The sequence below is a fragment of the Mastacembelus armatus genome, chromosome 2 (assembly GCF_900324485.2).
Source record: "Mastacembelus armatus chromosome 2, fMasArm1.2, whole genome shotgun sequence".
In the NCBI taxonomy this organism is placed as follows: Eukaryota; Metazoa; Chordata; class Actinopteri; order Synbranchiformes; family Mastacembelidae; genus Mastacembelus; species Mastacembelus armatus.
Genome location: NC_046634.1, coordinates 6,562,178 through 6,579,052, shown reverse-complemented (window position 1 = coordinate 6,579,052; position 16,875 = coordinate 6,562,178). Strand labels below are relative to the sequence as shown.

Sequence of the window (16,875 nt, the reverse complement as noted above, 5' to 3'; positions counted from 1 at the left end):
TTGTGGCTTCATACAGAACATGTACACTCACCTTTGAAGAGCCGCCCCCGTTCTGCCCCCCGATCAGTCACATGGACATTCTCCCCTAAAGCTGCGAACGCTGTCAGTCACTCACTGCATGTCACAAGTCATCGCGTCACTGCTGTTGTGGAACCTCCAGGACTCTGCTGAAATGCAGTTACTTTACATGAATGTACATAAATAATGATAATCAGGTTCACCATATGTCTCAATCGGTGACATTAACAATCCAAAAATGAAACCGTCTGATGAAGGTGTTTGTGTTGTGTTTCTATTGCAGCATGCCTGTGATCAGGTTAGGGCGAATGCAGCCGTCGCTGTCGAAAACATCGGGGGATGTTTTTGTAACCGTGTTCAGAGATGAAACAAAGATTTTACCGCAGCTAATCCCAGCGTCAAATTATAAACTGTAAAATATATCAGCGGTATTTTCCATTTGTAGACTCTACATTGGTGCTAAACGTTCACATGCCCAACATGGTCTGAACAAACCTTTAACCCAACTAAGGTTCTTCATGAATCTAATGCTCCCTACATTCTACATTCTTCTCAGAGCACATTAATGTCATTTAAGTGGGTTTCAGAGGAGCTGTTATGTCGGGCTGGTGCTGTGCCTCAGAATTTCACATCAGATAAAGCCTGCTCTTAGACAGAAGCCTCTGTGGACAAGCTAGTTGTAGACTTCCCCACATAGCTGGCTATATCTGGAGAACAGAGAGGGAGAAAGAGAAGGGGAGAATGTGTGTGAAGCTGCCAAGAGAAGCAGGAATTCTTCCAGAGTAAACACAGCTGATGGGGCAAACCCTCCCTCTGTCTGTCCACATCCCTAAAATCCTGTTCGCTCCCTCCCTCTCATCCCCCAAATATCTATGTGTCTATACATCGATCTTAAAAGCAATACACATCATTTAGACAGTCACATCAACAAAATGACAGGGAGGCCTCTAAGAGCATAATGAACACTGGTAATATCAGCAGTTAATATGCCTTATTACAGCTCTGAGTAGGGTTTGTTAGTGAACATTTCCTCAACACTTCCCTTTGTGAAGTAACAACAGACATGTACAGCCAAACATTTCTGCTTTTTTTAACATCCATTATCAAGAGTTTTCCTCGAGCTGTATTTGCCTGCACAGTCCTCAGCCCAACAGCTGTCAGCGGACCAGCTGTTACGTTCGCTCTTAAGTTGCCACGTACCTCGTTTGTTCGTAAAAATGTCAGGGGCTTGTGTAATAGCACATTATCTGCTCACTAGGGGCCTGGCCTAATACTGAAGAGTTTCCTAAAAGGGCGACTGTATCCTTCATTTTAACAGCAACTACTGCCCATTGGTTTCTCATCCAAATAGAACTTTACTTCATATCCTGACAACATTTTGTGGACGTTTGCTGTTAATCACTGAAGTTGTGCACCAAAGACACAATATGTCACACTGTTCAACTGGTGACAACTTCTGACAGACAAAACATGAAAGTGTCATGTTTGTCCTGAGCGTACATTACATTACTCATTACACATATATTGTGTCACAATGATATTTTGGCCAAAGGGCTGCTCACAAGGAATCCAAAATACAAATATGTTCATTTTCAAAAATGTACCATATGAAAAGCCACAGTGTGCTAAAGGTTCTCTAAAGGTTCTCTAAAGGTTCCCACCTGTCTCTAAGCACTGTCTGTTTTCCCTGGCCTGCAGTGGTTTTCTGTATCAGTTGAATTGTTTCTCTCGTTCCACATCGTCTGGCATTTCACCATGTAAGGCTGCAGACCTCAACTGTTCCTGAGACAAAAAAAGAAAATAGTTTTCTTGGTGGGGTATTTTTCAGTGTGTTTGTTATTTTTCGCTGAGAGACTTTATAGTGGTGTCCGTGCCAAACCAGCAGCGTTGCCAGACTGCTAGCATGGCTAAAAGGCAAACAAAGAAAAGGAAATGTCCTGGATGAAATCCTCCTCCCTTTGGAGACAACTGACCTTTCAAATAGTCTTTTTTTAAACATTACATTTCTTGCTACTGTACCATTTGTCTTACATCATTAGTCTTAGTCTTACGTCAGTGCTCAGTTGTATAAGACCACCTGTCTCAACCTGTCCCAGCAGTTAGCGTTTTAGAGCCACTTTTAGCCCAAAGACATACTAACCCCAGAACAATTGTACTGTACATGGATCATTGTTTTACTTCAATTCATTTTAGTCCCCTGACATTGTTTTTATTGTTTGTAACACATGGCATGTTTATGAAATAGCACAATAGCCTGTTTTCTTTAATATGTTCATGCTCTACAAAAGAAGGTGAAGAAATATTCTCCTGTCCATTTGTTCCGACTGTATGAGGAGTGTATCCAGTATGGAGCAGTGAACAGCAATAACAACAAAGCTGCCTGCACACTACGTGACTGATAGTCTGTTTACATGCAGAGTCTCCTTATAAAGGCAGATGCAATGCTTTCTGGGCCACAGCAGAGGGGTTATTTTTATTTTTTCCGGACGTTTTTTGAATCTCTTGCCTCTTCTGATTTCTCTCAAAGTGGAGTCCAGGACTTCACACACTCAAACACATACACAGACGTCCTTTGCCAAAGACCCAGAAAACATTTAAACCTATATTCATAATGATGTCAGTTGGTTTTCATGAATGTTACCGTGACAAGATAAATCATCATTCATCCTTCGACAGCAGTAAAAATGAGATATTTGCATGTTATTATGTGACACTCAACAAATGTCGATAACAAAGCTATGTGGGAAATTATTTTGTCCTTGCCTCTTCAACAATATCCCAAAGGATCAATTCCCAGACTCTTCACAGGTGTGGTCATGGCCAAACTGTATATTTAGAGTTGCCATCAGCTGTTCACACCACGCGTGTGCCAAGTGTCTCTCAGGGTGCCAGGATAATGAAGACAATAGAGGAGTCCAGGCGTGATCTTTGATTGTGGGCCAAACTGCAGGCTCGGTCTGCTGTGATGCACTGGCACTTCCCAGCTAACATGTCATGGATGCATTAAACATAGGCTGAAGAATTCAAACATGCTGACCCACCCCTCATATTAAGCATGTTCACCCCAGCACCACAGGAAGTGCAAAGCAGTGAGTGACCATACTGCTGTCTGATCCTGAGCCATCAGAATTAGTTTTTCTGCTCTATTAAAATGGAGAATCGATCTGACTGAAAATTAAAATAATTAAAAATCCAAATGCTATTTTCTGATTGTATCGATGAAGTATTGCTTAGGTTTTTCTTCTTGATTCTAAGGCTGTTTTTTATAACGAATCACCTACTGGCTAGCAGAGCTTCTGTGGTGCTTCAGGTTCAGGCTTATTTTATATTAATTTTGTATCTGCTGGAGAACTTAGTCTTAGAATTTGAGCTCTTAATTAACTGGTAAAGACAGTATGCATAATGCACCATCATAGCTGTTGCTTTAGCTCAAAATTATTAACATAGTGTTTAACTAGGTAAAGCTGTTAACATTTCACTGACAAATAATGTCTTAAAGTTTATTTTTGTTTTATCATAGTCTGTTCAAGAAAAACTTGAACTTTTAAAAATATTAGAAGCCTTTTACAAATACTGTCCCAGACCTTGGAGAGGTGGTGTGGATTTTTTTTTTGACAGTTAAGAAACTGTCTACATTATGTTCAATGCATTCAGACTCTTATCAGTTCGGGCTACTTGCATGTATAATTCACCAGACCTGGGCTGACCTTGGTATCCCCACTCTCCTAAATTCTTTTCCAGGATGTCCTGCCTCTCTCTCTCTCTCTCTCTCTCTCTCTCTCTCTCCCTCTCTCTCTCTCTCACTGTGCTTACAGCCTTGAAGAGCGTTGCATATCTGACATTTCTCTCTCCAACTCCAACCAGCTCTGTTCTCATCCGAAAGGTAAGAACCATCATCCTTTTCAGACACAGCTATCCTTACATGCTAATGTCATTTTGGAAGGGTAGAAGTGAGGTGACGATGTTAACAGATGATGTATATGAGACAAGCATGCTCAGGTCTTAGAGCACTTAAAGCATCATCATTAAATGATGGTAAAATAGAAGCTTTCATATGAAACACCCAAAGACTCCCTGACTTTCAAGTTGGTCAGTCGGACAGTTACTTAACTAGTTAGTGGGACATGACTTCTCTCGCTGTAGGAGGAGGATATGTCTTATTGTAAGGATACAGAGGAGCACTGCATGAACCTCTTATTACAGTGCCTCTTATTAAAATAGTCATTGCTCACATTCAGTAAACACAGCTCAAAAAGAGAAGAAAGGGGGCAATGGAAACTGGGCTTAACCTCCCAGAGGGATAAACACTCATTTCCAGTTCTTCCATTCCCATCCAAAGCTCACGATTTCATGAATGGCTTTTTTAAATCAGTGTCTTCTGAATAAACATATATATGAAGAAGCAAAAGATGAACGCAGCCATTATTATTTAACAGAATACTGAGATCTGTTAACACTTTTTAAAACTTATTATCGAATCAGTTTTCAAATTGAACAGTGTGTGGATTAATCCTCTGCTGTGTGAACTAGAACAACAAACTAAACCATAATGATATTCATCCCTGTGACCTCCTGTCTAACAAAAAGCACAAAATCAGAACCTCTTGTTATTCCACTCAGGGTTACGTTGTTAAACGTTAAAATCTTTGACTGCTATTCGCTGCTGTCATATATTTTCAATAGCTCATGTTAAATACACAGTATCTGTTTTTTTTGTTGGATGGAAGGACATCTGGCACCCAGCAGCTGTGGTGACACCTACCATGACACAGTAGGTGTCAGCATCAGAAAACACAGTCATCTGTCTAACCTACCTGTATTTTACTACTCGAGCTCTTATAATCTGCTGCTGCACAGTAAAATAAGCCAATACTAAGTGGTAAAAATCTGTATTCATTCATCCGTATGTACATGTGTGTATGTGTGTACCTGTACATCTGTGTGTAGCTGCATTTCCTCCTCAGGACAGCTGCTGGTGCTGACACTCACTGATAAAACTCACACCCCAGAATGACGGACATCTGAAAGTACACACACACACACACACACACACACACACACCAAGTTCTCCGAACAGAATGGAAAAATTTCAGTCCTTAGGTCTCAGATAAAAATTTCAGTTCTGTTCACATCAGCACGTCACACTGCAGGAATTTAGCTCCTGGCAGCAACAGCTTACAACAGGTGATTGTGTTGTAAGAGAACAACTTGGTCCTTTCAACAGAACAGAGTCATTTGGACTTTAACATAATGAGCATCTAAAAATAAGACTTCATTCAGACAGAAGCTGAGTGACTCACACAGTAAAACAGTAAGGCTGAGTTAAATGGAAAACAAGTGAGGTACACAATGAATAGAAGTTCTATTTTAACAACAGACTAATGTGTGTGTCAAGTAACAGCAGAAATAAAGTGAAATTAAGGGCATATTTACAATTAAATTTAAATAAGTCAAATTGAATAAGTTGGCTCTCCCTTCAGATCTCAGTGATCTCTAGTTACAGTAAAAACCTGTAACTAAAAATATCAAGCTAAAATGATTATTTATGTACAAAACAACTTAAATAAATATAACACTTTAGATACAGTAAGAAACATTCAAACAGTGGAAACCTGAGCTTATGACAAACATACAAAACACTGGGATCCTGATGTGGATTAAGGGTCTAACATCACCTAAAGGTTTCTAAGGTCTGGTCAGGGCTGATCCGACCGCTGCAGGCTGAGACACCTGTTGATTAAACATGCCTAACATCTCTAAAATGGATCAATAATCTACCTCGAGAGAAAGGTATTAGTTGCCAACAAGGACATTAGATTCATGGCTGACGCTCAAGCAGTCTGTGTTTCATCTGACACAGTGAGCTCACAGCCTGCCTGACACGCCACGGATGAACCAATCACCGCCTGTCTCTGCCAGAGAAACAGCTGTGTGCTCCTGGGAGATGTGAGAAGCACACAGACACAAGAGGGAAGCAGCGACAGCTTGTTGAATAATACAAGGGGATGTATGTGCTGTGTGCAGCACTGACCCACAGACTCCCAGATGTCAGTAGTTCGAGGAAAAGCCTGGTTGTATTTACTGTCAACATAGAAGTTTTTCTCCATTTTTCTAATGTAAGAAGGAGGATTACTGTGCACACTAGTCACAGAGAAGAATGACAGCCTGTCTACTGGCACACCATGACTGACAGTCTGCATTCAACACATAATGACATGGCTGATGTGTTGAGACGAGCAGAGGATAACGTGCAGCCTCCGTCACTCACACGCTGTCAGTATCACACAGGCAGGAGAGGCCCACATGCTAAAAAGGCTCATCCCTCTCACTCGACAGGAGAATAAAGGAAGGATAGAGGGAAATGAATATGATCAAGTCTAATGACCTGGGGTGCTGAATGATTCAGGGCCCAAGAGGTGGATTCTGGATAGCTCCACTGTGAGCTGCTGTCTGGGGGAGGCTCGGAGTTTAAAGCCTCCTTTAGTGTGACATAGGGTTTGAAGATCTTTGTGATTTGCTAAAGTTGGTAAAGCTGTAACACCTTTCACTCCAGACTTATTTGATCAATAGATTGACCTGTTGAATTCAGTCACTTGTATGTCCAGTCTTACTCAGGCCTGTCTTCACCCAAGATATTCACTCATTAACATCTAATCCATTACAGCTCAGTCCCACCTCTTCTCCCACCCAGAGCATTTGGTGGACCAGCTAACATGTTTTCTGCCTCCAACCTAATTAAAACTGTAAAAGAATGAAACCATGACATTTACTGTTCATGCATAGAGGCTGTGTCAGTCTTCGGGTCTTAGAAATCAAATCTAAAGCACAAATCCTCCTGCTGGCAGAGCAGACACTTCAGTCAGGTCAGAAGATGTGTCAGAGCAGACTGATGCTCTTCTAGGGCAACAGAGTTCTCTCATGGGGTATGAGAAAATCTGTGAGTAGAAGTGTTAGCATGTGAAGTGATAATGTGCGACTCAGAGGAAGATTCATGTTGAAAGAAACTAAAGTGAAATGATAAAAATAAATGTGTTGAAGCCATCAAATGGCTAAAATGACATGCACTGATCCTGCACTGCAGCAAAGAAACAGACTACAACAAAGACAAATGGCATAGTCAGTTTTAGCATCATAAACTCTGTCAAAGAATTAATAGCTTCACACAACAGACACTTTCCTGTGGTGCTACCATTCAAACAAACTTTAAACTTTGCACACAGGATACACTGTATACTGTGATCCCTGATAACAGAGCTCTAGGAATCCAACCCTAAACATCTGCTGTTCTCTCTTTTTGGATCATACAATGCGAAGAACAATGTCCCCAGAGGCCACTTCTAAACTTAAAATAGAGAAGAACCTGGCAGAGCTGACGAACAAGTGTTAAGATGTTCACTGTTTGTGGAAGCCGCTAATGCAAAAGCACGGTCACCTTGTCACAGTGACTCTGATCTGAGTGAAGTCCCCGATCAGATGACAGAAGGGATTTAAGAGCGCGAAGAGCCTGCAACTGCACCGTGGAGCTCATTCATATCACATTTCTGCTCACATGCATGTTCTTAGGTCATAATTTAATACAGCCAATTAGATAGATAGATAGATAGATAGATAGATAGATAGATAGATAGATAGATAGATAGATAGATAGATAGATAGATAGATAGATAGATAGATAGATAGATAGATAGATAGATAGATAGATAGATAGATAGATACTTTATTCTTTATGAGAGCAAACAAATAATAATATGGAGGAGGAGGTTACATTATGAAAGATCAGTTGCACTTTCTTTGCATCTTTCCTTCCTCCACATCATATTACCCATTTTCTCTGTGTGCAGACTCCAGTCATGTTATTGCTACTTCTACCAGTCTGACACATCACCAGACCTCAGCCCAAACCACTGAGCTACTCTGTTCTCATCACAACATGCACTGCAATGCAGAGAGGTCACACAAGATCACAACCCAGAAAGATCAAAAGATCACTGGTGCCACATTAGTGAACTGAACTGTGAACTATGTTTTCACTTACTGTCATGGTTTCTGTCTCTGTCACCAGCAGAGAGAAGAGAAGAGGAGAGAAGAGAAGAGGAGAGAAGAGAAGAGAAGAGAAGAGAAGAGAAGACAAGACAAGACAAGACCCTTGCTGTGTAACCAGGACTGAACCAGGCCAGGTTGCCTAAATCACCTGACCTGAGCTCATCTACAGACTACCAGCAGCAGGTTCACCTCCTCAGACCAGATTAGTCCTGCTCCTCTCAGTCCAAGCAGGCCCAGCAGCCTCACTCCATCACCATCTCCTCACATAATCCAGCAAATCAAAACCAAGTCATGGAGCGTGTTCAGCACATGACCAAGTCGGCCATCCGCCGAGCATCTCAGATCGAGGTGAATCCACAAGCCAAGAGGAACCTGCAGGAGCTGTTCGTCAACTTCACCCTCATCCTCATCTGTCTGCTTCTTATTTACATCATCGTTCTGCTGAGCAGCTGAAAGCAGCAGAGCCAGAGAGAGTTTGGCGAGGCTGTATTGTAGAAGAGGGTTTGGCTGATATATGGCCTTTACTGAAGCACACAGATCAAATTTCTAAGAAAACAATAATATCATCCCCATTTATCAGCCTAACCCTGTTTGGCAACAGCCTTAATGAAGGATCATGGGGGTAATGTGACTCCATGTGAAACCAACTATGGCCAAACTCTCAGTTCATGAGCTCAGTGGTGATGTTTCTATGAGAGCCGATCAGAGATCAGCTGCTCCTCCTCAAGGGAATGATCAAACGTGACCCGTCTTCAACTGTTTAAACTCCACTGACATACTGTGTGTGTGTATATCTCTCTGCTGCTCGTTCACATTAATACTCTTACAGTACAATGTGCTGATTAAAGTTGATTCACAAAGGAGACGTGCTCTCTCCATTTAAGACATACTGTATGACGTCTTTCTTAAATAATGATAGATATGTAACACTGAAATATCAATACATTACTGTTGTTCTGCTTTCCTTTGCTGTCAGCTCTGTTGATCCCTGACACCACCACCTGAAGAAACCTGCTCGAAATTTAGAAATTTGACTTCTTCTTTCATTTGCCATAAATTAGTGACATTATGATGATACCACATCCTCAAAATCCAAATAGGGCAAAAAGTGGTATAACTGGGATGTGTGAACAGGTGGCACCATCTCTGAGGAACAGATCAATTAAATAAACATGTCTCATGACATATCTTTTCCACCACAGTTGCCAAATAGGAAGTCATTTTATGTGCCTCACAGCTGGAGCACTTCTGCAGCCTATAGGGACAGGAAATATTTAAATGTGATAGGTAAAAGCCTGTGTGCATATTAATACAAGATATCAAGGTGTATTTTGGTAAGAAAAATCAATTACACCGTTTAAAATTCTGTTATGTGCAGTGGGTGTTAGCTAAAGATGAAAGTGAATTCAGTATCTGATGAAATTCAATACCTTAGGAGCTACAATGACGAGGTTTTCACTGACTGCAGCTCTGGTTCATATGTCTTTTGGCTTCTCCATAGCAGTGGCAGCTGAGGCTTCTGGGTATTGTATTATTTAGAACAATCTGTCATCCCAAACTAAGAGATAAAACATTCATTCTCTGAAACAAAGTTGAGATAAACCATTTAAATGAATTCTTATATGTTTCTTTACTGGGATGAGTTTGACAAATTCTATGACAAAGGTTTTTTTCCTCTGTGGAATCTAATTTACATGTAAGTTATGAAAAGATTATTGGTTTCTGAAATAATTACTGTCATGTAAGTTGAGGGCAACCACGTGTCATGTCTGGCCTTACACTCAAACAGTGTCATTCATTCTTGTTGACAATATATAAATACAATATTAGATGTGATATTATTCTGTTGGCCTTCAAGTGTGTGAAGTAGTTTCAATAGTACAATTCACTATGTAAACTGTGGACACATGCACAGCACACATCTAAAACCAGTCTGATAAATGCAGTTTAGTTCATTAAGGAAGCTATCATTGATATGAGAGGCCAGTGTTAACAGGTTATCAACATTTGCAATAACTGAAAATGTAAAAACATAAATTGTACTTAAATGAGTAAAAATTGCATATGTTTTGATTGTACCACGCCACAGTTAAAATATAAAAAACACCAAATAAATCACATGATAATAAACTTAAGTGTTTTTTTTTCCTGATCCAGGTGTGAAAAATGATAGCTGCATATTCTGTATATCAAGTCTGGTATTAATTCAAAGGATAACTTGGGTAGTCTGAGTGTGCAAACAGATTGTGCAGGTGGCCCATGGTTTGCACAATTAATACCCAAACAGAAACAGGACACAGTTAGCAACAGGTCTGTGAACATAGCAGGGTATTTGGTTTTAGTATGTCAGTGTTGTGGTTACAGTGTTTATACTGCCCCCATGTGGCCAAAACAAGCAAACCATGCAAGTTGATACTGTTAGTGTTTTTGTTTGATTCATTATTCCTTGCTGTTAATTTATTCTAAAGCTGACTCTTTCCATGTCTTTATTTCTATAACTTAGTTACTGAAATGCAACTATAAAAACAAACAGTAGGTACAGCACCAATACATTGATTAACTCCATTATCTCACAGACAGAAACATATATATATCATTTACTGGATTAACCCAAAAGATCACGAAGCAGCTGCAACTGATTAATAAAACGGACTTACCAGTCACTTTGCCCTGATGTGGGAAGAGCACAAGACAAAAGTTCTTAAATCCTCTGCAAATCTTCACTGATCGGTCAAATAGCTTCCACTCTTCGCCACTGAACAGTTTCTGTTTATGTTCAGTAGTGACAATACTTTATTCTACGAGCTAAAAGCCATAATTGATGTAATTAAGCATATCCCAAAAGGAGAAATTTGATTGGTTAATATAATGCCACCAAAGACAGGGGAACTGCCAATCACAGAGTGCCATGATGTGTTTTCTACCTGGCAACTATTCAACTGAATATCCTGATAAATCGTTGTTATAGATTATATAATGTCAGAATAAACACTGAGAGCCTTTACAATTAAAGTCTGATCTATTTGAAGGCACCTCCAACATAAAGTGACTAAAGACTTAATACGGCTCTAATGTGGTCGTTTGTCTTTTGCTGACGTTCATGAGTCAGGTGCATCTGTAGCATTATTTGTGGTATTTCTATCACTGGTTTTTATAAACCAGAAACCAACACTAGTGAACCAGTGCAATGACATATCACCTGTACCTGGTTGTCAGTCAACCTTTCTTAAACACTTTACTTGCAGACTTGGTTTTTCAACACATACAGTAACAGCTATGCTGTGAACGGCATGTATGCTGTATTTGCCTGTGGTAAAATGGTGACTGTCCAACCTTAATAGCAGCATTATTTACATTAATGATTTCCATAAAGCAGAGTAGGCAATTCTGTTTGCATCTCAGACAGATAGAAAACACAGAAGGTTGAAGATTGTGCTCAAACAGACGTATTAAAGAAGCATATCAGAAGGCTTTATCTCACAATCATAATTTTACTGTTCCATAACATACAACAGAATATAGAAATAGAAATAAACATTGTTACTGTTTTAATTGTTATATAACTGTACTTCCAAAATGGCAAGACAGACATCATTAAATAATAAATCACAAGGGTGATATCAAATCACTTTCAGCTCAGGCCAAGATTCAAACTGCGACACATTTTCTATTTAGTTCAGGTCGTAAACTGCAGAGATGCATCAATCTTCTGCAGGTGTGGAAAAAGCTGAGCTGAAAGTGAAGTGAGCCCTGGTCAGTATATCATCACATAAAAAAAAAAAAAAATAAATAAATAAAATCAACTAATCAGACTAATCAAACTGTTTTAATAAGCTGCAGTCTCTGTGGTTCAGTGATGGTTAGCTGATGTCAGTGTTGGGACAACAAACTCTCTGTCAGATGCTGAGAAACAAGAGTTGACTTTCTCATAAATGCCCATTAATTTTTAAAGTATACAAGATTTTCAAGAGCTGGGTAATAATAGACAGGTCAAGTGATAGCAATGCCTGCAGTTCTGAATACAGTTGAAAATACACAAATTACAGGATATAAATAAGAACAAGACTGGGGGTATTCTTTCAAACATGTAAGCAGAACTTATCCTAAAGAACCGCACCAGTGTTTTTACATGCTTATTCATTCATCTGTGCAGAAGAACCAGTTCCACCATCCTTTTATTCATATCACATGACCTTTAGAAGTAGATGGAGTTTTCACATTTGACAAATTGTTATAGGGTTGTGAAAAGCCTGTTGAAGATAGCTAACAAACTGACCTTGGGCTGAGATGGTTCATGTTGACTTCTATACTATAGTGAAATAAACAGAAACCAATGGCTGCTTGGGAAACACATTCAGAACCATAAGACACAATAGTAAGCTTGGCATTGAATAGATGTACACATGTAAAATCACTGGAAAGGTCCTTTAACTATCACTGTTAGAGAGGCTAGTCACCCAGGATGTGCTTCTTAGTTTTATCTGGGAAAACAGTCACTGGTTTTAGATATTTTTGCACATCAAGTGAAATAATCAACAGAAAGATAAAAATAATGGCAGTAAAATTAGATGTGATTGTGAGAAAATGTATTATTAAGAAAACCTAAGTAGAAACTAAACTTTTGCCTTATCTGATGCAGATGTCTAAGCTGAAATGTCAATATTTAACACGATAGTTTCAATAAGTCTAATCTTCACAGTGTGTGTGGAGGGATGAACCAGCTGTGGTTCAGTGGCAGGGCTGCACCGTCATGTTTTTATTGGTCCATTGACTTCGCCAGAATTGATCATATTACAGCAAAAATATTTACAAATCAACCCTTTCATATATTGTATAAGCAGTGATGACATTCAGCATGACTATAGCTTCAATGTCATGATGCACAATTTATGTCACATGGAAGAGTGGAACATCAGGCTGCCACCATTTTGGTTTTCTGTGTATTTTATGAAAACACAGATTAAAAACTGTTAATGTTGTTGGTTTAATAGATATAAGGCTACTCTCTGAAACTGACTGGAATCAACAAGATATGAGTCTACAAACACAAGGTTCCTGCAGAGTTTTTACTATCCATCTTTCCCATATGACACAAATACAGACATGCCTGCCAAAGGTCCGGTCTCACCTTGGTTTCAGGAGGTGTTTCATTCCTTAACAACACAGTTCAGCTCATTTTAGGAAATGTGCTGGACTATCATCTTCATCTGGACTGATATTAATTTCCACACACTAGAATCTGCTCACTTGAATTACATACAAGCTTTGAATCACAGGAAAACAGAATGAAAAAAACATGGAGATGTGCTTCATATGTGGATATCGCAGTAATGAAATCAAATCTGTAACCCTGAAACTAGACTGTACTGAGACAGTATGAGATAAAGGAAACATTTAAACATGACATTCACTCCATAAACTGTTAAATTAACATTATCATATTTTTTAAATGATCATCCTATTGCAGGCCCCATGTTGCAGCCACCAAATTAAAGGAATAGTACAACATTTACAAGATTAAAGTGGAGTTCATTAAAGGAATGTTTACATATACAACCAAGGTTTATTTGATTCTGTTGACCTTGTGTATTTGGCAGGACTGAAAGCTTGTATGAAACTCCATAATATATGGTCAAGTGTGTGTGAAGACTTACTGATAATGTGCTGAAAGAGGTTTTTCTGTTTACTAGGTGAAAGTAAAAAGAATCATCTCGTGTGGCACAATTCCTTTAAACATCACAATACAAAGAAGATGGAGTTTTGTTTTTCAAAACAAGGAAAAAATAAACTGAAATGTAAAATAAATATTTATATATCCATATCAGTATTTAGTAGGATTTTTAATATATCACTCAAAATGTGCTTTTATGATTATCTACATTGTCCAAATGAAAAATAGAAACGCACCACAATCCAATGCAATCCAATACAACAGCCTAGCAACAAGGCGGTCCATATCTGCTGAGACTGTCACAGAGCTGCTGATTCAGTCTTCTGTGGTGGGATTGCATTGGATTGCATCATATTTAGGTGTGTCTATAATAGTGTGTGATCGATGAATGCAACAAATGAAGTACTGTACAAGCACTTCCTGAACCTCAGCTGATTCTGTTAAGGAAGACGAGCATCGATTGATACTGCAATAGATCTGAAAGTGTCTGTTGCTGAATGGACCCTGTAGTGTCAATGAGAGAGGATGTAAACACTCAAACCTCATGTGTCTCTATTCAAAGGAAGAGTGAGCCATGCAGTTTGGAAACTGTACATGTTACTGAATGGACTTCATGGACCTTAAAGGTCATGAAAAATACTCAGCACAAGAACTATGTAAACTTTCAATTCAAGTTAAAATACAGACAGTTCACCAAAAACCAGAAAAATGAGTTCAAGTGAGTGACAGCAGCATAATGTTTCTGTTTTCACATGCTCTGTGGTCTGCCCCACAGGCAGAGACGTGTACTGAACAAGAGAGTTCAGCCATCAACTTCAACTCCTAGCTTGTAATAATTTTATATATTTTACTAAACCCTTCCTTGGCATTAAAAAAAATTCCTACAGCAGGAGTCAGTCGACGTCTACATGTTGCTGGCAGAACTCTCCCTCCGTATGTCTCTGGCCCACTGGTATTAAAAGCAGACCATAGAAAAACAGTAGCTTGTTACATTATAAATACTGGAATAATAAAAATATGAGGGGCGCTTGATTCGGTGTCTTGATGTTTCCCCTCCTGAGACTGTTGAGGCATCTGGAATAATAAATCAAGCGCCCCTCAGCTAGCTCAGAGATTTGAAAATGACTTTCAAACATTTACATGTACACAGTCAAAGTACTGGGAAAGCCAGATAAAGTTGGTCTGTTTTGCTGGTGTTGTTATTGTGGTGTATGTGTATTTATGGTGAGGATGTTTCAGACGTAGTAGACCTACTGACAGTATAATCCAGCTGTGCTCCAGGTTGGGCCTTATTTTGGTAGTTTTGGCTAAGCGGCTTGATTTGGAGGTAAAACTGAAGGTAAATGTTACTATGAGATTTATGGGAAACTAATTTTGTTCTATATTTCACTGCCCTTTCTAGAATGACATTTACATGAAGAGCAAAGATGGTTAAAACTACTAAATAACATCCAAGTTGTAATATGTTGGCAGGATCCTCTATACTGCAATATTTCTGCATTTACCACATTCTATTCCCCTCAGCAACACTGCAGTAAATCTAAGCAAGTATAGTAGCTACACGCCTGTTTCCTTCCTCCTTCTTAATATGCAATCTAATCCCTGTAGGGAATCTCTTCCATATGAGAAATCACACATTTAGCTCAAATTCAAATGTATGAGCTGCAAGCAAACCTGCACAGCACCTCCACATCACTGCTAATCCACATTTAGACTTCTGGCTTTGACTTCTCTCTTACAACTTACTTTGCTTGGAGCAGATTTAGTGCTCAAACAAATGCTTTGCAGAACTGTGGATAGTATAAACTAAGTATAAACTAAACTAATATGACAAATCACAGTAGACTAATGCTTTTATACTGCATATCCTCACTAACCATGCATACTTTTATAATAACACACCAACAAGCCAGACTGTGCAAAATGCTCATAATTCATGGAAGCCCTAATGTTTTACTCAAGCTGAAATACTGCAGATACTGTGATAAACAATGTATGTTGAAAATGAATGTTGCCTAAATGACTTTGAATCGCTGTCCAACTTAACTCTCTGTCCCAGTACTTTGTTTTTTTAACAGAATAAGGATTTTTTTGCCAGTTAGAAAGAGAAATACTGTGCATACAGCTCCTCTTTTTTTGCAACGTACTCTTTGATTTTTCCTGCCTCCAACTCTCCTGGCTCTGATGGTGTCACAGCGTTGGCCTCAGGAAGGCTGAGGAAGGGGGGGAAAAAAAAGCACAACATCTGTTAAAATGATAAGAAAGGAGGACAAGAGAGATGCGGAAATTCACAAACACACATATACAACAGATGCACAGTAGACAGTACAATGATTTTTAGGCAGAGTCAGATTCCCTTGCATGCTGTGATTTTGAGCAGAACAGGTGTCACAGTGTAATCAGGGAGATCCAGTGACTGTTTTGGCAGTACAGAACCTGGGGTCTTGCCCACAGTCCAGGATATAACAGATGACTTTCTGAATCCATGCCTAATCTTTAAACATTGTACAGGTGGAGATTTTGCATACAGACAGAAAACCATTCAAACCTGGCTCTGATTTCAGCATCTCCTACCTGACTTCTATGTCTTTGGGCTGTGGGACAAGAACCATGAATTGGATGGCATGCAAACATCACACAGAGGGAACTCAAACCAAGCCCCAAGAACCACTTTGGGGTGGGGTCCTTTTGGAACAGACAGAATTACAGTTTAGGTCCCAACAAACCAAATACTGTACAATTAGTACAAAAGATCCATCTATGACAAATTTTTTGCTGAGCATCTGTCTGACACTTGCATAGACTTATAATGCTAAACTGATGCACTTCCCTTTTAAGGGACCAACTTATGATCAGAAATCAGCAAAGGAAAGACAAAATTCATAATCATTGCTTCATAATTTATTTCTGCAATTCCTTGGCAGGTCTTTCAGTGGGTTTTAGTGGTAGAGAAATAGGACTTGTATTGTTGGAATCTGCTTAGTGTTAGCTCTCAAACAATGCATGTCACATTAGCATCTGTTTTATGGAATTTTTCATGACATGTTTTAGGTCTTGCACCTTCAGCTTGTTTTTGATATGTGGCCATTTAACTGCTCATTGTTTGAATTGTGTTTAGTGTACTCTTTGGCTCAGCTAGTTTG

At 39.3% G+C, this 16,875-nt stretch overlaps 2 protein-coding genes across 3 annotated transcripts in view; one reads left to right on the top strand and one right to left on the bottom strand.

The window, feature by feature from the left end:
• The first annotated feature begins 3,807 nt into the window (after positions 1–3,807).
• pln2 (phospholamban 2) lies at positions 3,808–10,150 on the top strand. 2 transcript variants are annotated; one of them, XM_026301703.1, is made up of 2 exons: positions 3,808–3,901; positions 8,081–10,150. In XM_026301703.1, the coding sequence occupies exon 2, from the start codon at positions 8,353–8,355 to the stop codon at positions 8,512–8,514; it is 162 nt and encodes a 53-aa protein (XP_026157488.1). In that variant the 5' UTR covers positions 3,808–3,901; positions 8,081–8,352; the 3' UTR covers positions 8,515–10,150. The 2 variants fall into 2 exon arrangements, with proteins under 2 accessions (XP_026157488.1, XP_026157489.1); XM_026301704.1 differs by having other exon boundaries at positions 3,863–3,901; positions 8,084–10,150.
• Positions 10,151–15,830: 5,680 nt separating this feature from the next.
• LOC113127602 (protein FAM184A-like) overlaps positions 15,831–16,875 on the bottom strand; it is a 37,820-nt gene continuing 36,775 nt past the window's right edge. Inside the window, 1 exon segment of the mRNA XM_026302303.1 lies at positions 15,831–15,945. Within this exon segment, the coding sequence (XP_026158088.1) occupies positions 15,831–15,945 (115 nt within the window).

Coding starts and splice junctions, on each gene's coding strand:
- pln2 (XM_026301703.1), top strand. CDS start 8,353: ATGGAGCGTGTTCAGCACATGACCAAGTCGGCCATCCGCCGAGCATCT.